Source organism: Crassostrea angulata, chromosome 4 (assembly GCF_025612915.1).
Source record: "Crassostrea angulata isolate pt1a10 chromosome 4, ASM2561291v2, whole genome shotgun sequence".
NCBI lineage: Eukaryota > Metazoa > Mollusca > Bivalvia > Ostreida > Ostreidae > Magallana > Magallana angulata.
The window spans coordinates 38,228,048-38,251,803 of NC_069114.1; the positions used below are offsets into that span (position 1 = coordinate 38,228,048).

The 23,756-nt window shown below is 33.0% G+C and overlaps 2 protein-coding genes across 4 annotated transcripts; one reads left to right on the forward strand and one right to left on the reverse strand.

Moving 5' to 3' along the window:
• Positions 1-599: 599 nt before the first annotated feature.
• Positions 600-9,119, forward strand: LOC128180314 (metallo-beta-lactamase domain-containing protein 1-like). 2 transcript variants are annotated; one of them, XM_052848303.1, is made up of 6 exons: positions 600-678; positions 2,900-3,077; positions 4,286-4,384; positions 4,700-4,863; positions 6,434-6,548; positions 7,396-9,119. In XM_052848303.1, the coding sequence occupies exons 2-6, from the start codon at positions 3,026-3,028 to the stop codon at positions 7,668-7,670; spliced, it is 705 nt and encodes a 234-aa protein (XP_052704263.1). In that variant the 5' UTR covers positions 600-678; positions 2,900-3,025; the 3' UTR covers positions 7,671-9,119. The 2 variants fall into 2 exon arrangements, with proteins under 2 accessions (XP_052704263.1, XP_052704264.1); XM_052848304.1 differs by having other exon boundaries at positions 619-635.
• A 1,155-nt stretch (positions 9,120-10,274) lies between these two features.
• LOC128180315 (metallo-beta-lactamase domain-containing protein 1-like) lies at positions 10,275-23,146 on the reverse strand. Of its 2 annotated transcripts, XM_052848305.1 has the most exons (6): positions 23,011-23,146; positions 22,672-22,741; positions 13,757-13,855; positions 13,451-13,614; positions 12,552-12,666; positions 10,275-11,845 (listed from the first exon to the last, which is right to left on the reverse strand). In XM_052848305.1, exons 2-6 carry the CDS (start codon positions 22,727-22,729, stop codon positions 11,586-11,588), a joined length of 696 nt encoding a protein of 231 aa, XP_052704265.1. In that variant the 5' UTR covers positions 22,730-22,741; positions 23,011-23,146; the 3' UTR covers positions 10,275-11,585. The 2 variants fall into 2 exon arrangements, with proteins under 2 accessions (XP_052704265.1, XP_052704266.1); XM_052848306.1 differs by lacking the exon at positions 23,011-23,146 and having other exon boundaries at positions 22,672-22,837.
• Positions 23,147-23,756: the final 610 nt, after the last annotated feature.

The window sequence follows — 23,756 nt, forward strand, 5'->3', positions numbered from 1 at the left end:
AAAAAATGGTCAGTACTTTCAACTTCGCCGCAAATACAAAGAGGTGAGTTGATTAATTTTCTTTGAAACAAATGAAGATTAAGACCACTACATTCTAGTCTTAGTTTGGAGTGAAGAGTTTGGCCTATTCTGGTACCTAAATAAAAATAATTTGGGATTTTAATCCTACTGGTATGTAAGTATGTCTTAAAGCAATGTAATGAAGGATTTGATTGCACATTTTGGGGTAAAGCATGACACTTTAATGCAATATGTTCTCATATGAAACAATTTAGCACAAGTTTGAACATACATTTCGGATAATTTTCACTTATGAGTGTCAGTAATACAAATAACAAAATGAGAAAATATATTCAAACGATTCTTATGTCGAATGTTTGATTTCGCCTTATTAAATGCGGTTTGATTTATTAAAATTTCGTTCATTTTAATGATTTTTGCCAATAATTAATATAAATATTTAAAAACAAATTAAGGATATCATTTGTATTAGATCTACCCTTGCTTCAAATGAGAGAGAGAGAGAGAGAGAGAGAGAGAGAGCGCGTGCGGGGGAGGCGAGCGTTGAAGTTCACGGGCCTCGTGTTCTCTCTTGTTCTCGAGAAAGTTCGCAGAGTAAATGAGATCGACTTCCGGTAAACATATGCATGAGTTTGACAGTTTGACTGTTTGTTTGAAGTGAGTTTGATTGCCTTCTAAATGTATTGAAATGATTTCAATTGACTGAAATAGGAAACAGTATTTTTTAATGCTGCATCAAACTGTCAAAATGACTATCATCATAGCTGTGAGAATTTGCTATATCCAGATATTGAGATATAAAGTGAAAAATACCTAGATTATAGTCACAATGTTTACATACAAATTATACGATTAAAAATAACTTTAATTCGACTAGGGCACTGTTAAAGATGACTTGATGGGATCTTTGGTATTTGTATAACTTTATCATAAATATGTATATCATGAAGTTACTACTAGCCTATTGTACATAGTGTATCTCAAAGTAATAAAGTTTTATTCTACCGGTATATTATATATATCCCTAAATTTACTGTAGGATAGTTAGGCAGCTCCAGGTTCGAATAATCTGATGGATGCACTGGGAGCTACATGTACATGTATAGTTCCTTAATCTGTTAATTATAGTATATATAGGATTGTTTAACCACAGGAGTCGGCGATTTTATCAATTTGTTGTAAATAAATGAGAAACAAGCAAAATCCTACCAGTGAGCTTCGCGAGCGTAGCGAGCGAAGCGACAGGATGGCAACGACTTTTCTAGAATTTCTTTATTTCGCTATCTAACTGATATTGAACACCAGACATCAACTCCGTGGTGTTATTTTATCAATCCCTCGCATTTATTTCCCTAAAATTATCCTTTAAAATCATTTTAAATCCATTTCTGCACATCTCGATCTTAAACAGCGGCCATTGCCAATTTCGTGTGACGTCACACTCAGAGTCGAAAATATTTCATTCATAAGATTGAAAGATGCGTTATTTAGACAAAAAAAATTAAGTGCATTGATGCTTTCGTTTTAAAATAATCAAATAAACAGTAAGATAATTCAAAATTTTACCTTATACTATGTTAAATCCAACATTCTTGTTTGAAAAGTAAGGGAGGTAATCCAGTGCTTGCCTTTGCGGGGAATTCAAAACAGATATGAAAATCGTTTAGATCGGATGATTTTAAGACACCTAAAATGTCACACAACTTTGGAAAGTCACTCTGGTAAGTGGATTTCCTTTCTTTTTATCGCACAATAACATATCATGTTAAAACGCATGAGAAAAGAACCATGTTGACAAGTCCAGTGTGTGACGTCACACGAAATTGGCAATGGCCGCTGTTTAAGATCGAGATGTGCAAAAATGGATTTAATATGATTTTGAAGGATAATTTTAGGGAAATAAATGCAAGGAATTGATAAAATAACACCACGGAGTTGATGTCTGGTGTTCAATATCAGTTGGATAGCGAAATAAAGAAATTCTAGAAAAGTCGTTGCCATCCTGTCGCTTCGCTCGCTACGCTCACGAAGCTCACTGGTAGGATTTTTGCCTGTTTCTCATTTTTTTTTTCCAGAAATTGATAAAATCGCCGACTCCTGTGGTTTAACCTTAATAATCAGTTAATATTCACAAAATATTCTGTGAAAATAGTTATAATGTGTCTTGATTTTTTCCATCACTTTTTGATGTTTTTAACGAAACTTAAACATATCTGTCAATTAAGTACAACTGAAATTGATTAAACGGAAAAAATCTGTGATTTCTTCACCGACATGTCATCTGTTAATTTTAATCAAAAGCAACTCACTGGAACAAAAACAAATTTCTTGCTGAGATAATTTATGGAAATGTTGACATATTTTGTCTTCATTCACTTGGGACACCTTGCACAATTTTTTTGAAGTTATGGTCAGGGGTACTTTCATGTTGTTTGAAATTCAATATCCCTGTAGCTTTTAATTTTGACTGTATATTAAAATCTGAGATGATAGTGGGGGAGTTTCCTTTAATTGTTACTCTCTATTCACCTCGCAACCTTGTTGTTCATCAAAATTAATTCTTTGTATCCTTATAAATATTATACTTTGTATAATTGCATCCCTTGTGATAATGTACATTTTCATCTTCAGACAACAGAAGACAAGACCATTGTGAAAGTTAATACAGACATTTCTCATTCTGTTTATTTGAAAATGATAAATACATTGTGAAAATGATGCATGCCCCTAAGGGACTGTTGATTGGTGAATGAAAATTGTATTTATTGGAAATCCTTTTCCATTTCCTGCATATAGAAATATTTGTTTTGTAGATTGAATGGGACTAAAACTACCGGTACTTTGTTTTTGGGTGTTCAATTCTTTTTTTTTCTTCCAGACTAATCTGATTGTGTGAGGAGGTCATCTTCTATTTACTACAAACGGATGACTTCTGCAGAATTTTAAAAGAAAGAAGCATCCACAACTTTTTGTTATACAAGAATTTAACTTATTATTTCCAAAAATGTATGAGGTTTCAGTGCTCAAAGAAGGATACTGTCAACCAACGGCAGGAGGTACTGAAACTACTTGCATATATACATTTAAATAACAGTGAATTAACAGTACCAGTAAATAATTGATCACTTTATTTATCAAATGCAGCAACTATATGCTTTAAAATTAAAGGACTATGTGCGGTATGGTCAAATATCTGCCCCCGATTTCAACCAATTTTTAAATAGTATCGTATGAAAATGAAATCTTCACAAATCATTGTAAAGAGGATGCCTATAACTTTAATCTTGATTTTAGTCATCATTGCTCACTCGCTGTTTATCTATGACGTCACTTAAATGACCTAATTACCGCAAATTTGCAAACAAATGAAGATATTCTCATTTTTGCTCTATATTTTGCATTCGGAAGAATAGAGCACAGGTCTGCTCAAGTGCGATTTTAACATATGTTTTTCTTCAGATAGTTATACATATTATACTAAAAAATGGTACTTGAGCAAGCCTGCGCTCGATGTTTCCCAGTCGAAAAACCATCGGAAAACAGCCATATTTTGCTACAAAACATCAATTTATCAAAATAATGCAATATTCATGACGTCATTTCTACATTATGACGTCACTGTGGTGATAACCTTTTACACCTTTATTTTCAATATGATTTTAACTATCTTTCACCTTATTTTAAAGCTCTTTCTAAAACTTTGATTTTGGGGGGCAAAAATTGCATAAAACCGCACTTAGTCCTTTCAAGATCAATATGCCTAAATTTGAAAATAGATATTGTGTAATCAATGGAATTGATGGTGGCTCAACTTTCCTGGTATTCATGGGTAGACTTTTTTTTAAAGAGTTAGACGAGTTTCCTTAATACTGTAACCAAAAATCGAAATTACATCCCCACAAAATAGCAAAAAACCGCACAATCCACAAAAATTGGCCTGGACAAATTTAAATGATTCCACAGTATTGGAGCTCATTTGATATGAAATTTATGCCAAAAATTTAATTAATAATGGTGGTAACATTAACTGTCGTCAGTTATGGTATACCCTCCGAGTCAGAAACCAAAAGCATGAAATTAGATTTATTTTTTTAGAGCAAAAAAAAACCCAACAAACCAGTTTTATCAAAATCACTCTTCAATATTTGCAAGCTGTCTTTCATTTTGATATATATGACACAACAGTGTACAATAAATTATAATCAAAGTAAAAATGAGCTTATAGTGAAGACTGTGGAAATTGTTCATTTACTTGTGTATATAGGTAAGAAGAAAACTTGCGGCAGTATCACTCTGATCAAGGGCCGCCACAACATCCTGGTGGACACAGGAAGTCCGTGGGAAAAAGACCTTTTGTTGCAAGGTACTGTAAACCTTTTATATTTGGTGTGTATGATATTTGACGCCAAAATTAGTTTTTGAACAAGTTGGCATGGATTTGAATTGGCGTATTCCTGAATGTGACTATAATTTTTATACATATATGCATGGCATTTGGTGATATACTTGATTTAATGGAAGCCGCATTTCACCAAAATTGGTAAATAGAATACACAACCAAATATAGTGTATGTTTTACAGTAAATGATTTTTATAAGACCATGTACTTTGTGTAGTTAAATATCTGTTAAATTATGTAGAACGATGTTGGTTACTTTTCACTTTTGACATGTTACAGCCCTACAGGGGTGCAGGTTGACCCCCCTGGACATGGACTATGTGGTGTGTACCAGTGGTCATCCAGACAAAGTGGGGAACCTCAATCTCTTCACCAAGGCCAAACACATCGTCTCAGGAGTTCTCTGTTTCCAAGACAACTTTTTCCAGCATGCCTTTAAGCAGGTATACATGTGGAAGACCTACTGGTATTTTGAGTGTCAGTGGTTTTCTTTGATGATATACAAATATATAAAAACATGAATGGTTTCAGGAGAATGTTCAGAAGTATAGTCCGTTCTTGTTTATTTTATACCCATAAAATATTCTTTTTTGATGATGTTAAATACTTTTAGTGGGATTTGGATCACCACACCATGGTTTTCTGGATCTGTATTTACTCTAAGAAAAAGATGATGTAGTAATTACATGTATTGGTTTTTAATCCAGTTAAAAAATATCCTTTGAAATGTGTGTAGTTCATTTAGTGAATCTTTTATTATTGATTTTTTAAAATAGCTTGTTATTAATTAATTTAGCTAATACATATAATGGAAGGGTATGTAACTAGACGAAGATTTTCAGATCATGTTTTATTGATTATATAATATACAGTAAATATGAAATGAAATTATTAATAAAGTTTGTTCTAATTGTCTATAAGGGACATAACACATGATTCAATTCTTTCACAACTTTTCCCTGATGGATTTTTTGTTTTACCCCCAAACAATCAATAAATGTAGACAGTGATTCATACATGTTTCTAAACTCAAAATAAGCTTCAATTATATCTACTGGTAATGCAAGGGAAGCGACTGGCACCAATATGATAGTTGCACCAATACACCAAATTGTACACTGTTTGATATTCATTGTACATGTAGTGTTGTTGATGGTGCATCATTTTTGTGCTGGCTGGAGACACAGGCAAGGCTTTCAATGTTACAGTATAACTGTTATTGTTTTCTTGATATTTGAAACAAATCTAGTAAATAGTAATAGTCTAGATTATGTGCTCCCCCAATGCTCAAGTTACAGGCTAGAGTTCCAGTGTATACTCCTCCAACCCTTTTTTGTAAGCATGTATGCATGCTCCTGATTTTTGGTTGTATTGTGAGGTATTATCCATATGTAAGCGTTTCGTCATCTTGATCTGCAAAGGCAAAAAAAAAAAGAATTGTTAAGAGGAGCCTATTTGTAAAGTGCTGTAAAGACAGAAAGAAAAAAGAAATCGATTTGATAGCACACAGCTAAGGGATGCATGCACACACCCACTTTTCCGCTTGCGAACCCAAGTGTATTGTTATATCCCCTATCCCATTTCAGTGCCCTCTTCCCAAACTGAAACTAAAAGAACTGAATTGAAGAGTACACTAGGGGAGGGATAAATATGTATGGTCAAGGACTTTTTAGACCTTTTTATGTTGTTTCTGCATGCTCAATACATGGGCATGCCAATAACTTTGAATGATTATGTGTAAAATTAACTTGGACTCCATAGCACAATTTTTCAAGCATGTAAGTTTCAAGTATGTTTAGGACATTTTAGTAATTTACATATTTGCACTTCTTCATTATAGCCAGTTTTCAAAGAATTCCAACTTAGTACTTAAAAATTCATAACGACATATCATGTATTGCTTTGTTATCACGATATATAATTTATGTGCTGATTTAAGCTTAGTGGGGCAGAGGTATAAAACAAGTTTCCTCTTAACTTAAAATTCAAATATTCAGTTTTCAATTGACACAGGGTATTCCTTATGAAATAGATGAAGATGTTGAGGTGGTTTCTACTCCGAGTCAGTCTGGATCTGATGTGTCAGTCATAGTAAAGAATACTCCACTAGGAACAGTGGCAGTGACAGGTTTGTATACTCCGAGTTGTCTGGATCTGATATGTCAGTCATAGTAACTAGGAACTATGGCAGTGGCAGGTCAGTACACTGGGAGTCAATCTGGATCTGACATATCAGTTATAGTAAAGAATAACTCTACAAGGAACTATGGCAAGGACAGGTTAGTATAATCTGAGTCAATCTGGATCTCCTTAAGGAACTGGAGTATTCTTGGCAGTGACAATTAAGTACACTGGGAGTCAATCTGGATCTGACATATCAGTTATAGTAAAAAATACTCCACTGTGAACTGTAGCAGGTTAGTGTACTCCAAGTCAGTCTGGATCTGATGTGTCAGTCATAGTAAAGTGTACTCCACTAGGAACTGTGGCAGTGGCAGGTTAGTACACTGGGAGTCAATCTGGATCTGACATATCAGTTATAGTAAAGAATACTCCACTGTGAACTGTGGAAAGGACAGGTTAGTATAATCTGAGTCAATCTGGATCTCTATTAGGATCTAAAGTAACTGGAGTATTCTTGGCAGTGACAGGTTAGTATACTGGGAGTCAGTCTGGATCAGATGTGTCAGTCATAGTAAAGAATACTCCACTAGGAACTCTAAAATTGACAGTTTAGTATACTCTGAGTTGGTCCCAAAAAGTAAATGACTCAATTGGAGTAATTTGTCACACAGGAAACTAGATCAATTACATTACAAAGTATTACTTGTTTGTAGGTATGATTTCCTATCAGTGATTTAGTTAAAAAAAAAAAAAAAAAAAGAAAAAAAAAAACACGTGGAAAACCCTGTAAAATATATATTTACTGTCAGTTTGTTGAATGCTGTTTAACAAACCTGTATTTACTATTGTAGGAGGACTGTTTGAGTGCTATGAGGATTTGGAGGACCCGAGTTTGTGGCAGGATAACAGTGAAGACCCCGAATCCCAGGAGCAGGGCCGGATAGACATGTTACAGTTGGCCAATCACATCGTCCCCGGCCATGGCAAAATGTTCCAGGTCCCCGAAAACTACAAGAAGCATCTCAGGGTTGTTATGTATACAGAAGAACACTACGAACAAACCATTGGCAATACTACCACTTCCAGCCACCAAAGCGAGTATGTCGTCTTTGAGAAAGATGATTGACAGGTGTCTGTCCAGTAAGAAAGGGTAGAAGAGGGTTCATCTACATAGATAGTACCACTTTAAAAATATTTCTTTTGGTGTAATTTCGTTTTCCTGATTTGTTCAGTGTTGTGATAAAAGTTAAATAATTTGAAAGGTTGTAAATGTTAATTAATTTTTTTTAATTAATGAAAAATGTTGAATTTCACTACAATAATGACCTAAAAGGAAATAAATATAATCATACTAAATCTTACATAGATTAAATCTTGTATTATACAGTGTAATATTAAATAGCTTTAAGCTTCATTTGGTGTGTAAACAAGAAGTGTTTTATTCTTGGATTGTGTGGTGTTTACTGTGTATTTATCATTTGATGTCTTTCATATTTTATTTTTATATCTAGGATGCTCTTCTACATGTATATACAAATTATGGAATGATATTTTCTATTTTCTAGAGGAAACTATATTTTAAGGGCTAGCTGTAAAAGCCTGCCAAAAATGAACATTCTGAATTGATTTACATGTAGAACCCAACAATGTTCAATGTCTCCTTTTGATTAGATTTCAAAAAGTGCTTTATTTCTAGTACATGCGTATTAGATACTGCAAGTGTAAAGAAAAAATGACACAAATGTCTTTTACAGTCACAAAGCAATGAATCTATGCATAATTGCCTTTAAAAAATTGATTTATATTGGGCTGAAATTGACTCTTATTTTATACAGCCCTTTATTTATATATAATATATTGAAGTATTTTTCAAAGTACAATGTACAAGTATGCAAAATACCTCGTAAATAATTTTGTATTTTTGAGTTATTTTTTCTCTTCATCGTTAAAAACCATGATATGATGTATGTAATGGCTACAAAATTTACATGTAGGTCCATGTGGCTTGAACCTGCAACCAATAGACATGATGATCTATGCAGTATTAGGTGATTTGATAATAACAAGAGTTTGTAAAGAATGTTTAAATAGAATTTTTTTGAACAATCAGTGATATTAACTATTTATTGAAATGAGGACATCTGTGATAGACTTGTAAAGTTGCAACATAGTATGATATATAACGATCACTGTCTCAGAATTTTTTGTAAGTACGTGTACTGTACATTCATTACTATAATACAGTATTTGTGTGATGACAAATTGATAGTTCCATTGATTATCTTTATTGTCTTTACAATATGAATATTTCTTTACATATACTGATATATTTACATCTACAGTATTTATTGTGTATTACGCCATTTTTTTCTTTCAACTGTGTAAACTTATAAATTGAAGCTATAATGAATAATGACAACAGATGCAATATTCTTATGAAAATATGGTTTGTCAATATCATGTGCATGTACATCAAAATAATGTGCCTTTACAATTAATATTTTTATCTACAGCATTTCTTCAAAGTATATTTTTGCAATTATATTAAAGATGTTGCATTTTGTGAAACTTGAAAGGATTTTTTTTTCCCTCTCCATCAAAACAGTGTTATTATCATAGGTTTAAGGGGCATGTCACAATTTTGGTCAAAAATTATTTTTTCGATTTTAATGTTTATAATGCTTCAGCAAGGCATTTTTAATAGGCGACCAAAATTTGAGTGTCATTCATTGAGTTATAAGCGAGTTACAGAGCTTACAATTCTTTACCATGTAAACAATGCTTTTGTTTACATTTTGAATGTTGAAGTGAAAATTCCAGTTTTAGACCAAAAATGAAAGTGTTAAATGTTAGGAACTGTTTATTTATGTTATAAATGAAGAAGAGGATAGACAAATCTTCTTAAAAAAGATCTTTACTGGTATATTGAACATATGTTAACAAAAACATGGCAAGAGCCTTGTTTACATGAAAAAGAATTGTGAGCCCTGAATCTTGCTTATAACTCAACAACTGTCTCTCAAATTTCATTTGATCATTAGAAATGTATTCCTAAAGCATTGTAAATAATAAAAACAGAAAAAATGGAATTTGATCAAAATCGTGACCATGCCCCTTTAAATAGGCTGCAATATATATGGTACTCCAACAGTCAGAGTTTAGGGCTAAGTTTTAGGTACCGGTAAGTCCCTTCTCTCTACATGTAATGTGGCACCCAGTCAAAGGCATCTGGATATGAAATCTCTTCCTTAATGTTATGTAAGGGGGTTGGTACTCCTTTATGTGGGATTCTTTATAAATTCCCTCTATTCCTTATATTATGCAAGACAGCTAGTGAAAGGCATCACTAACAGGTTTTTAGTATGGGAAAGTTTGTACTCTACCAGAATTTTTTTTTTTGATAATGCTGTATGCTCCTTCTATATGAGGCACCATGATAAATGTTTCTTGCTGTAAACACTTAGCACGTTATTGGGTCAAGAAGGATTGTACTCCTACCAGTAAAATTTTGGGTTCTATGATGTGGCATTTAGTCAGTCAATGAACCCATATAGAACGTGTTGTTGAATGACTTAAAAGAATGCATTCTATTAAGTACCACTTTAAAGTTTCCAACAAGTTAAGAATAGTGGGCAGACTTACATGAAAAAGAACAGGTATAAACAATTACAGGTACATGTACCCCTTGTTTTTCTTCATGATGGCACAAAAATAAAACTCGTTGCAATCGTGACAATTATGATGAAAATTTTATTTCAACCTAATGAGCCATGTTCAGTTCTTGTTGTGTTTACACATAATTGCAAAAGCAACACAGAGAGTCTGTGACATGTTTAAACATAGGACATGAAATTGAGACATCATAACAAACCACAAAATGGTGGTGTTTCACAAATAAGCTCCATTGAAATTGGGCAAGAGTTCTCTTTTCCAATAAGAGTTGATGTGTATATGGCACAAGTTTAAACAACTAAAATGCTAACCTAGCATATTGGTCTATGAACACTTTTGATTACAAAATAAATGCACACAAATTCCCCTGTTAAATTTCAAGTACAGTTCTTGTGTATTCATTAGTAAACCACATTTGCAGTAAAAATACATGTACATAAATGGATATTAAGCAGCTTCACTTGGTTTGCGTGTCATGATAAATACTGGCAACATATAAATGGGTATATACTTATTAACAAAGTAATAACATCATCTGCTGAAAATTCAATTTGGTTATAAAGTCCAATAGCTCTTAATATACTCAATGAATATCACATTGACTCATTGATATTGAAAATTAGCAGAAACCTTTTGTTATGATACAGAATGGGCACACAACATGTAGGTTGAATGTCATGAATCTTAATAAACTATATGTATTTATATAAATCAAGGAATGTAAATATCAAGATGATGACGAATAGTGTATGCATTGTATGCTTAATAACAACTGATGATAAAATATACTTCGACATACAAAATACAGGTTAATTTTAATTCAACACACTTAAAAAAGATTTTTCCAAATTATATAAATTTTCATATAAATGACAAAAATGTTAATGCACATTTTGACAATCCAGGGTGTTTCCAACATCTTTATGGTTTACTAAAATGGTAGAAGTATTTTGCCAGGGTAAAACTCAACAATGGGAATGTACAATAAATTAACAAGCTTTCAAATGAAATATTCAATATTAGTAGCATATGGATTAAGTTTAAAAAATTATTTTTTGACCGAATCTGTTATGGTTCCATGTACTTTAAATGCACCAAAACCTTTGGCTTTTTAAGAGGTTCCCATGAATTATGTGTACCAACATGACAGAATCCTTCATTCCTTTACCCCTATTAGAGTAACCTGACCCAGATGTAAATATCTGAGATTTGAGCCTTACATTTTTGAATGATTATACATTCATAACACTATAAGAGGGTTTTATCAAGACAACATTATAGGTTTTAAGGTAGGATTGCAACTTGCATAATCATCACAGAGCACTTCATAAAATAGGCTAGATGTTGTCAGGACTATTTTTGTTTTTGGTTAATTCTCCTCGATCACTACATATTCACTGACGGTCGTCGCATGATTTCCGACCTGATGGAACTCCTCATGGTACATCACCACCCGCATGCTCCTCTTGTAGTCCTCCGGTACTTTAAACATTTTGCCGTGCCCTGGAACAATGTAGTCGGCCTTTTTCAGGACCTCTATTCTCCACTGTTGTTGTAGTTCTGGGTTTTCACTATTGTCCTGCCATAGACTTGGCTCTTCAAGGTCCTCCAAACATTCGAATAAATCACCTACAAGCCAGAATTGTTTCATACTAACTTCAAAGATAACAAAATGTCTACATGGCAGAATCTTTTGTTACTAGAGCATATTTTTTTGTTTCATGATAAAAATCATGAACAGACTTATTCATACTAGTAGCCGTAAACCTACTCGAGATAAAATTTCACATGGCTCACAAATAATTGAGATAATGTTTGACTATTAAGTACTGTGGAATCATTAGATTTCATGTTGGCTCAATTTTCGTGGAATTCGTGGGTATCTCTCATCCACGAATTAAGATCCTCCACGAATTAATAAATTAGGGTAATAAAGTGATATTTCCTTTGTAGGTTTTAGAGAATACGCGAAATTAGGTCCCCACGAACCTGTAAAATTTAAGCAATCCACGAAAATTGGCCCCCACGAAATTTAATGATTCCACAGTATTATATTTTCTTGTCATATACCGGTACCAGTCCATCAATGTCTCTTAAATCTGTTAAAGATAACTTATTTGGGCTTTTTCATGAACATCATCAAACCATAAAAAGTTTGTCACATAAATTACAAAATAAGGGTGTACAAAATGGTTTTTACTGAGCATAAATTTCTTCATTCAGATTTCAAAATCTCAAGAGCCTAGCTTTAAAATATGGACACCTTTGTTCTTATGCAACCATACCATAAGAAGAACCCAGATCAATTAGTTGCCAGAAATTTTTTTCCTTTTACCTGTAACGGCAACTGTTCCCAGACCTGTGTTACTGACAATGACCGAAATGTCTGCACCTGTGTGTCCAGGTGTTGGGACCACCTCAACATCATCATCAATCTCGTAGGGAATTCCCTAAACACATGAATAGTGATATAGCTTGATTAGTTTTACAATAAAATGAACTGAAATTAAGTTCATTTATTAGTTAAATGCAGTGTTGGTGGCGCACAGTGTACACATACTTTTACATCCACCAAATATGTAAGAGTGAGAAGTTGCATTTCAATTTGGGGTTATTGTGCGCAAAAACTACAATTTTAAACCATACATGTATTTTATTCCAACTCTAGTACATATATATTTGTGAAGTTTCAAGAAAATCTACCATCTGGTTAAAATACTACAATAGCAATTTTCCACAAAGTGTGATACCGTACTTAATTGGAACATGTAATATCAATTTCTACTTCATATACGAAAAATACTAAATTCTACCATCTGGTTTTTTTAATGGGGGTCATCGCATAATATTAAAATGCACCAAATTTTGCTATACATTTGGAATATTACAATAGTAGATTGGTACAATGGATTCATCAAAAAATTAAGAGAAATAACCCCGAGTATAGCATTATTCTGTATGTAAAATTTTAAAGGTGTACAATTTTAACGTGTTCTTTTATGTTATTTCTTATAATGTACTCCTACAAGGCCTTATTTTATCATAACATCATAAAAGCAAAATGGCAATGCTCACTAACCGAACAATGGAAAAAATGGCAATGAAGAGTCAGCCTCCTTATCCAATAAATGTTACACGTAACTATAAAGAATATATGTAATGTTTCTTTTCTTCAATTAATACAATGTATTACTTTATTATTTATAAATAATCAAGAGCAAGAAGAAAACCTACTGTTTTGAAGTCATGCATGTGATATTTGTCACCCTCGCACACATCGTAGGACAGGATGTGAACAGCTTTGTCAAACATACTCAAATTCCCAACGTGATCAGAGTGGCCATGAGTGCACACACAGTAATGGATCTTTTCTGGAGAGAGTCCGTTTTTCTTCAGTCCTTAAAGACAGAAAAATAGTTTCTTTGTACATAAATGTACAAAAATCTGTTGATGATGATCTGCAAATCTCAATTTAAAATTCCCACTCTCTATGATTTGCAACATTTTTTTCTTTAAACACACACATATACCGGTACATACCATCTAGGATATGATCTCTGTCCCACGGATTTCCAGTGTCTACTACTACATTTTTTGGCCCCTTAATCAAACTTATACTCCCACAAGCTCTCTGTTGACCTTTTGAAAGAAAAACTTCATATAAAAACACATATATAAAGTACCGGTACACAGTCTTCACTAAATCTTTTCAAACTAACATGGCAATCAGACCAAAGGTCTATCAAAATATACTGACCCTCTAAATAATTTACTGGCCGCCATATATCCATGTGTATCATTAAACACATATTAAACAGATAACGAGAACTTATTACATTTCTTTTCTGTTCAGATCATTACCTTCAGTTGGCTGCTGCTCTGTAGCTCCCAGCTGAAAGAAGTTGCATGGACATCCTGGAAGCTACAGTTCTGTATGTGGTATAAACTTGCAATTTACATCGCAAAAATAAAACTGCTCTAATTTTGGTCTGATTAACCTGTATTTTCCACACAAATTTTTTTACAAATATCAATTACAAAAAATTCCTCCAGCATTTTACTACAGATATTGTCACTTTTTTTGCCTCCAATATTCTTTTAAACACCATCACTAGCCGCGTAAAGTGAAGTGGTGCAGTTTGTTTACATGGGAAAGTGGCAACTCTTGATCTGCAAGTGAAATTAACATACTTTTTTTCCACGGTCGGTTAGCATGTCTAAGAGAAAGTCTGAGGCATGCAAAGGGACAATATCAGTGGTAAATTGTTTGCATTTAATGGTTCTAATTTTTTCCACAAAATTTTTGTGTGGAAATAAGATTAATCAGTCCAAATTAAACTAGCGCAAATTTTTCTGCACTGTAAATTGCAATTTTTTAACTTTTTAATCAACATGTATGGGACTGTAGCTCCCAGGTCATCCATCCAAATTTTTTCAGACCAGGAGCTACAGACCTGCAGCTACCCCTGCAGTCTGACCAATCAACCAACTGGTGCAAAGTAATATGTCCTCATGCAGAAACAGCTCTGTTTTCTTAATGGGGGGGGGGGGGGGGGGGGGGGAGATCGATAAACCCACAAGGTTTATTCACATTGGCACAATAAAGGTGTCTTACAAAAAATACAGTCGTTTTACCGGTAACGAATATTTGCTAGTAACGAATAATTTTTAGAAAAATTATTGGTGAAAGACGAAGTTAAGGTTTCAAAAAATCCTAGCTAGGTATTTATAAAACAGAAATAAATATTCTATCAGTGTGTGAAGTTGTTTGCCATTTGCACGATTATTTACCGTATTGCTTACAGATTAAAAAGGTGACCCAGATATGAGCTGCCGCAAGTTCACGGCAGAAAAAACGAAAGTGTGAAAACAATTAAGCCTAACTAAGAAAATAAGTTTGTTTTTGGCCCCTATCTAGTGGACAATTATTACTTATGATCCATTTAATAAGATTATGCATCATATCAAATAATTATTGCGCTTTGAATGAAATTACGACTTCAAATAGAACCACGTGTAGTTTTCCTAGTAACGGTTCATTGCGATAGAAGCATCATATGGCTGGATATATTGACAGATATACAGGCAAAACAAAGGCAAATGACAGTTACTTATCATCAATTACTATAATAGAGTGTTTCTATGAAAATTTAATTTCATAAAGTAACGCAAATAAAAATTCTGCAAGTCCAGTTTCAATTTGACGGGAAAACGGTATGACAAAAAAAAAACGATCATATTATTTGTTTAAAAGACATATTCCCACAATTATTTTTCCTTCTTCATTTATAAGTCTATTAACACATACCTCTAGCATATTTTTGAAATTAATTCGCCTCAAAATATTCGGTCAGAAATAATATAGGGCGCTTGATTCGATACTGGAAAACGAATTCGAAACTAGGAAAATGGAGGGGGTGTTGAAATTACTATCTCCATAATTCATCCTTTATATTTTCAGAAGTTTGATACTACAGTTTAGAAGGACAAAGATACGTGATTTAAACAAAAAATAAAAACATTTGGAATTCCGTTAATATTAGTCGCATGCACAACGAAACCGCATACTGGTTCGTTACTGGTAAAACAACTGTATAATCTCATCTGGAGTCATGATTTTGAAACATCTCTAATATTAAATTAAAAGTCATACTGGCAAAATTTTTTACTCTGTTATTATTCATTTTACCAGGTTGGGCACAACCCCCCGTTTGGTGGTTTGAGTGAAATACTCAATGAAAACAGTAATCTTTACTGATATACGTCAAATGTTTAATTTAGGTATGGAGGGAATGTACTAAAAGGTATGAAGGCCTAAACATGCTTTTAAAAGGAGGCTGGGGGGTCCAAAAAAAATTTCTCCAAAATTCACCAAATTTGCAGAAATGTTTCGTTTAATCTTAATTTACATTTTAATATGGAAGACCACATCACAATCATCGTTAATTTTATCAATTGTTGCATCCGAAAAAATTGCACATTATGTAAAAAAAAAAAAATTATGAAAAATTTTGGAAATATAAATAAAGGCAAGAAAACATACCAATAACATCACAGAAAATTAACACAATAAGAAAAACTTAACATTATTTGTTATAAAGAAAAATATCACAATTTTACCCAAAATATATATGTCATACATATGCAAATATGTAAAACAAAAAAAAAGTAGCCACAAGATTATTTCCAAATTTTAACATAATAATAATCAATACATATGTAACTAAGATTGAGCATTTAAAAAAAATTTCGATGGTGAAATTAAAAAAAAAAAAATAAAAGGAAACTAGAGCAGAGCTCGTGGCAAAGCCACGAGGTCTTCCGTTGTTGCTGCGAGTTGAAAATATATGTGATATGGTGTCAAACGATTATAATTACTAAACTTTTAGTTCTGCTTTTGTTATAAAAACGTGTTGTGATTGAAAGCCTGCATATAAAACGTGTTTTGAAAAAGAAAATAAGAAAATGTTTTAGGGAAACTATTTGTCGCACACAGTTTATGTAATCGTAACAAACATTATTTAAAAAATGAGATATTTAATGGCGAGTTAAATTTTCAGAGGGTAGCAAGCATTGTAATAAACAGTATGTACTCATGTGTCATGTCAGGAATTGTGGGGGTTTTTTTAAAACCGAACCCGTTTACAAAACACGTAACCTTTTCTCTAAGATAACTTCTTTATTTAAATATTTGTAAATTTTTGAAGACAATGTGCAATTTAGAATTGTTGCGTGCTGACAAATTTTACAGACCCTGAAACGTACTACTACAACAAAAAAAAAGCGTGCGACTTACGTGCGAAAAACGTTTTGTATTAGGCCTAACCGTTTAGCGTTTCGTGTGAATCGTGAAGCGTTTCGTGTAAACAGTTTAGCATTTCGGACAAAGCGTGCAGAATTTCGGACAATGCGTTTAAATCGTTTCGAGCAAAGCGTGCGAGAACCATGTGAAATGTTTATCAGATTTCATTCGGAACTCTCTGACAATTTGTTTCAAAATGGAGCCCGTGTTTTACATTACATGTACTTTAAACTGTTTGTGATTGGCAAAACTCTCTTGTAGGTATTTTCATGAAAAAAAAAATCTAGAAGAAATGATATACTTATGTATTAAAAGACGACTAGTTACAGAGTACATGTATATATAACGTTTTTATACGATGTTTCAGTACTGGTACAGTTTTACCAGTAACGAATATTTGCCAGTATCGAATAATTTTTAGAAAAATTATTGGTGGAAGACAAAGTTGAGGTTTTAAAAAAATTCTAGCTAGGTGATTATAACACAGAAATAAATATTATAGCAGTGTGTGAAGTTGTTTGCCATTTGCACGATTATTTACCGAATTGTTTACAAATTAAAAATGTGCCCCAGATATGAGCTGCCGGATGTTCAAAGCAGAAAAAACGAAAGTGTGAAAACAATTAAGCCTAACTATGAAAATAAGTTTGTTATTGATCCCTATTTTGTGAATAATTAGTAATATAATTCATTTAAAAAGATAATACATCATATCAAATAATAATGGAGCTTTGAATGAAATTACGACTTCAAATAGAACCACATGTAGTTTTCCTAGTTACGGTTCATTGCGACAGAAGTATTATTTGGCTGCAAAAATTGATAGATATACGAGAAAAACAAAGGAAAATGGCAACTACTTATCATCAATTACTATTATAAAGTGTTTTTATATGAAAATTCAATATTATAAAGTGACGGAAATGAAAACTGTTCAAGTCCAGTTTCAATTTGACCGGAAAACGGTATGATAAAAATAACGATCATATAATTTGTTTAAATGACATATTCCCACAATCGTTTTTCCTTGTTCATTTATAAGTCCATTAACGTGTACCTCTAGGTTATTTTTGAAATTAATTCGCCTCAAAATATTCGGTCAGAAGTGATAAAGGGCGCTTAATTCGATACTGGGAAACGAATTCGAAACTAGGAAACTGGAGGGGGTGTTGAAATTACTGTCTCCGTAATTCATCCTTTATATTTTCGGAAGTTTGATACAGTTTAGAAGGACAAAGAAACGCGATTTAAACAAAAAATAAAAACATTTGGAATTTTGATAATAATAATTGCATGCACGAGAAACCGCATACTGATTCGTTACCGGTAAAATGACTGTACAATATTAAAATTGGCTATACATAAAAAATATTAAATACAGTTAGCAAAACATGATTTCTGTTGGAACAAGCCTTAATCAACTTTAACTTACACGAGCATGTTTTGGTAAGCATGTATCTTTTTTAATTTATTTACATCGATAACTCTTATTGAGACCACTCGCGGCACACATAACCTCGGACATCGGGTGAGACCTGCACCTGGCTGAACCTGTCAATCAAACTCTGTGTATTTGTTTTCATTGGATGGTCAAGCGTCTCTTTTTTTGTCAATAGCCAATGGAAAAATTAATGACTTCAAGGTAATTGGAATCAGTATCTGATGAAGCACACAATTTAAATGATAGAAAATTTATTAATTATTTGAACAAAATTAAATGTAAACATAGAAAGAAAACATACTGATCATTTCTATGAATTGCGGGAAGTAAGTTCTTTGGAATCCCGATTATAGATATTTTTACAAGTAATTATTTTAATTACTTAAACCACTGTTAACGGAAAACAAGACGTAATTAACGCACAGGGATTTGCCTACAATGTACACAGTCATGCAATTAATTATTAAGGGAATCTTTACGAATGGAACTTAATTCAAATAGATCATGATAATCTATATACACTGTACGCCGTTATACATGTAAGGAGCGCCGGTAATATATACGAAGATTGAGTCAAAAATTTAAATCATTTTTATTTCTTGTTCTTTTCAATACAATGTTAAATTACTTTGAAAAAAATCCGAAATAGTAATTACAACTTTCTTTTTTGTTTAATCATTTGAATTTTTTCTGAGGTACATGGATATGTACAGAACATATTTATTTACGCGAATGATACGACATAGGAAAAAAATTATCGGATGTTTGTATAACATTGTTTTCTAACGAATGTGACTAATTTAATTTTAAATATTTTTCAACATTATCAATGTAAAAAATATCAGATTTATTTCCTGTTTGTATTTTTACATTGTATTCTCTGAAACCAATAAAAATACTAATGTTAGAAGAAAAATCAAATCCCGCCGAATACTGAAAAACTGATTTCAGTTTGTAATCATACGGATTTTTATTTTTGGTATTGACTATTGAGTTACGGTAACATTTTTTTCTGGATGATTTTTTTATTTATATTTTATGTAGTAAAAGCACCATTCCAACTGTTACTCAATTACATAACAATTGATGACCCGGGGCTATATATGTTCTGAGCTGTGTGCGCTGAAGCGACACAAGATTCTCGGTCGCACGTGGCGATTGAATTAACACAGACTGACCGAATAAACAAACGGTTGGGAAAGTGAAACAAAATGTTACACATATGAAGAAGCCACCAAAAATGATTTTCGACAGATCTTGATATCGTTTCGCTCAAAAAAAAAAATACAGCGCGAGCTCCTGTCAGCGGGGCGGGAGGAGAGGGGCGGGGGGGGGGGGGGGGGGCAGCAATGAGTTCGCTTCCATAATGAAACGAACATGTAGAAAAACTACAGAAGTGATTAATATGTGACCGACAGAATCTAATCTAAAGTTGTTTAAAACTCCTGTGAATATTCTTTTAAATAATCATCGAATGCCTCAACTCAGGACATTCTTTTATCGTGCTAGCACCTACCGCAAACATGTAACATGGAACTTTGATTATAATTTGATTTGATTTTTAAACTACCTTGTACGCTATCGTATACACCAATGCTTAATCAACTGTACAAGTAAAATAAATTTATTTTTTCATCTTAAACCAAAATAGTAGTTGAAAACATGTGTCCGTGCAAAATGCCAAAATATGAAACATGAACGCGTGATAAGGTACAAGATCACGAACCAACCGCGGATCACTTGTCCAATCGTGCCGGATCTCCTCAGCCATGGGCGGTGGATGATCATCATTTAAATGTTTAATATTTAGGGGGGGGGGGGGGGGTTGTTGTTGATTTAAAACATTATTTGTACAGTTTATAAAATATTTTATATAAACAAACCAACCATTAATTTATGTCTGACGATGTTTCCGATTTGGAGTAATATCGTTCATTAATATTCATTTACACTCAAATTTAATTAAATAAATACAAAATGGACAAACTTTTATAACATAAAATTAAAACAGTTCTTGTATTTACGACTATATTAACTCAAACACGTTCATATGCATGGAAGTGTGCGTCTCGGTGTGCGAATCTTGTGTATAAATAACCGCTATGTAGTGCAGCCGTGGCTGAGATCCTCGGCCGTGGGCGAACGATAGATTACGTAAAGGTACAACGCACAGACCCACACAGCTCAGAACCCAGTAAGCCTTGAAAATTGCAGTATAATGACCTTACTCTATCATATAGAAGTTATTTTTTTTAAACTTAAAACCCACAATTTATCTATATCTATTATTGCTTTAGATTGAGAATGACATTGCTTTTATTATTTAACTGAACGATTTCTTAATTGACACTCAATCGTTTAATCCATAAAAAACATGTGTAATCAAAACGAAAACAATTCTTGGGTTTGCGGATAAATAAACTCATATATGAGAGACGCAACTCTCGTGTATTAAATAACCCCTGACCGCTAGGTAGTCCAGCCGCGACCATGGTGACCGATTTTCTCGGCCGCGGGCGAGGGAGAGCTTACGTAATGGTACACACCAGCTCTGATTCAAGGTAGATTTTAAATGTATGGAGTTTATAACTAAAATGTAATGCATAGATTTTTTTTAATTCCATATTTTGTGGTTTACTAGAAAAGAAAAACAATGATTTGTTTTCCAAATCCCGTTTTTTAAGGCTTGAGCATTATAAGAACTTAACAACAATGACTTAAACTCCTAAAAAAAGCACGTATATTCTAAAAAAAAAATTCTTATGAATTAATGCCGTTTGTATAATCCAGCATACTTTCTGCGGTGACTTTATGCCAGTTGTACGCGCAAAGACTTTCGTTAACTTGTCAAATGAAAACAGGTACATGTTAACATGTAAAGCTTTTTACACTCATACTACACAAATCACATACAAAATAACATTGTAACGACCTTTATGAGATCCCAACAAACAACTTTTCCAGCGACAGCCATATCAAAATCTTAACCGATTTTGAGTTATTAAGCAAAATTTTTTAGGGGCCATTGGTCCTTAATTTAAGGGGCCAGCCCTTTCTTATTGGTGTCAAATGAAAGCCCTCTATATTTTGCACAACTTTTATTCTACATGTCTTAACAAAATATTTTTCGTTTAAAAGATATAAAGGAAAATATGTCTAAATTTTCGCACTTTTTTGAATCCTGTTTTTTGACCCCCTACCTTTTCCTAAATAAAAAACGTAATCTAAAAACAAAAACAGATGTGCACAACTACAATGTCTCTGTTATTCAAATTCGTTGGATTCCCATTCCCTGCTATCATAGTCTCGGAGCCTTTGTCTGGAAACAAAAGGCCCTAAAATTTTTAAAAAGGGGAATAACTCTTTAACGGAAAGGGAATTCTAAATTTTATGAATTGCTAAAGATAGTGTTTTGTAAAGTACATTTGCCCTGAAAATTTGAGCAAAAACCGTTCAGAAATAAGCAAGATATGAAGCCTCAAAGTTCGCGTCTAGGAAGAAAAAAAAAAAAAAGAAAAATAATCTTTCCCGCACAATAATAGAAAGGTCTTCCGTTGGAAACGGAAGACCTTAAATATTCGAACAAAATATTTTGGAGTTTTACAAGTTACCTCCCTTTGAACAGTTAGAAAATGCTGAAAAACAGCTGAAACGATTTTTCTGCATCTTGTAACCCTTGGTTTACCATCAATTGACTCTTTAAATAATGCTTCAATACCATCATATCCATTTCTTTCAAAAGACAGTTTCAGTACAATGTAAGAGTTATTGAACATGCACCTAGAAATCATTCTTTTGATTGGCTGCAATTGTTTTTCATTTGCCCGGATGATAGGAATCGAAAGTAAAAGTTCGAGGAATGAGGCCATGTCATTTTTAAAAAATAAAATCGATCTTTTTGGAAACAAATGTACTTTGTTAATACGCGACTTCCGGGATGCATAACATTTCGATCTTTTTCTAAACACCCGTGCGGAAAAATCGACACATAATATTTTAAACGAGTATATTATTATGAAGAAAACATGTCAGAGTAGCCCCGGTGGTAAACACGATGCGCTTTTTTTAAGAAAAACGTCATCCGCGATGATCGAAAAATGAGTCCCATTTGGTAGGTAAAACAGGTATACCATTTGGGCATTTAACCACCAAATGGGACTCAAACCACCAAACGGGGGGTTGTGCCCAACCTGTTTACCGGTAGATACATACCCTGGCCTTCTGATTTGCTATATCCTTCTTTCAACACAATAACTTCATATGATGACATGGTGTCCAACCTCTGTATTCAAAAGATCATGTTAATTGTATACACGCATTGACCAGAGACATAAATTACGTTATTTATGTCTCTGCATTGACAAAAAATAATTCAACTAATCAGCTCGTAATGCTACCTTCAAAGTGAAAGCAAAGAATAAATTATTATTTTGTCTGTCGTCAGCCCGATTACATCATAATAATTATAAAATTATCATCAAAGTGATAAATATATACAACTAATAACAAAACCTTCATCAAATAACATTAAAGTTAATGTCCATACATTACCTTTCCGGCGTCTGCTCAAACGAGAAACTGCGAAGTTTCGACAGATTTCTTTGTGGGTAAATAGCCTGTTCGTAGAATTTTCTGGAAAGTACGAGTTTCACATAAAAACCAGTGGGTCGATTTTGTACTTTCCTTTTATATTAATTAATAATCATGTAAAAAAAGGAATATTTTTTTGTTTCTTAGCTTTATTTGAGCTACTGTTCTGCATTAAACTGAAAAAGGGATGACTATTTTCAAAGGACCTTACTAAAGGTCTGAATGTCAAACGACCTGAATGACCTAAACACATCCTAACAAATATCGTGAGAAATATTTCATTTAAAGGCATTTTAAAGGATTTTTCAACACTCATTTTTATTTTCTTTATTAAATACCAAGTACTGTAATCATTATAAGAAACAACTAGCAAACAAACGTTAACACATGAGAGAAGAATTTTGGAATCCCGATCCCGAGCAATTTTATCGATTTTAAAATGTGTTACTACGAAAGCCCATTGAACCCATTTTCGACTTTTTCGTAGGTAAAAAAAAAATCACGAATAAACGCAATACTTTCGCGATATAACACAATTTTTTCGGCAAATTAACGCGAAATTATCGCGTTACTTTTGCAATATTACGCAAAACTTTCGCGAATAAACGCCAAACTTTCACGATATAACGCGAAACTTTCGTGAATAAACGCAAAACTTTTGCGATATAACGCGCACCTTTCGCGAATAAAAGCGAAACTTTCGCGAT

Bases quoted from the DNA above. Each gene is read 5' to 3' on its own strand.
- LOC128180314 (XM_052848303.1), top strand. From the start codon at position 3,026: ATGTATGAGGTTTCAGTGCTCAAAGAAGGATACTGTCAACCAACGGCA. The intron at 3,078-4,285 runs GTACTGAAACTA...TTGTGTATATAG, and splicing joins CTGTCAACCAACGGCAGGAG to GTAAGAAGAAAACTTGCGGC. The intron at 4,864-6,433 runs GTATACATGTGG...CAATTGACACAG, and splicing joins TCCAGCATGCCTTTAAGCAG to GGTATTCCTTATGAAATAGA.
- LOC128180315 (XM_052848305.1), bottom strand. From the start codon at position 22,729: ATGTCATCATATGAAGTTATTGTGTTGAAAGAAGGATATAGCAAATCA. The intron at 12,667-13,450 runs GTAGGTTTTCTT...TCATGTGTTTAG, and splicing joins ACATGCATGACTTCAAAACA to GGAATTCCCTACGAGATTGA. The intron at 11,846-12,551 runs GTAAAAGGAAAA...TCTGGCTTGTAG, and splicing joins GGGAACAGTTGCCGTTACAG to GTGATTTATTCGAATGTTTG.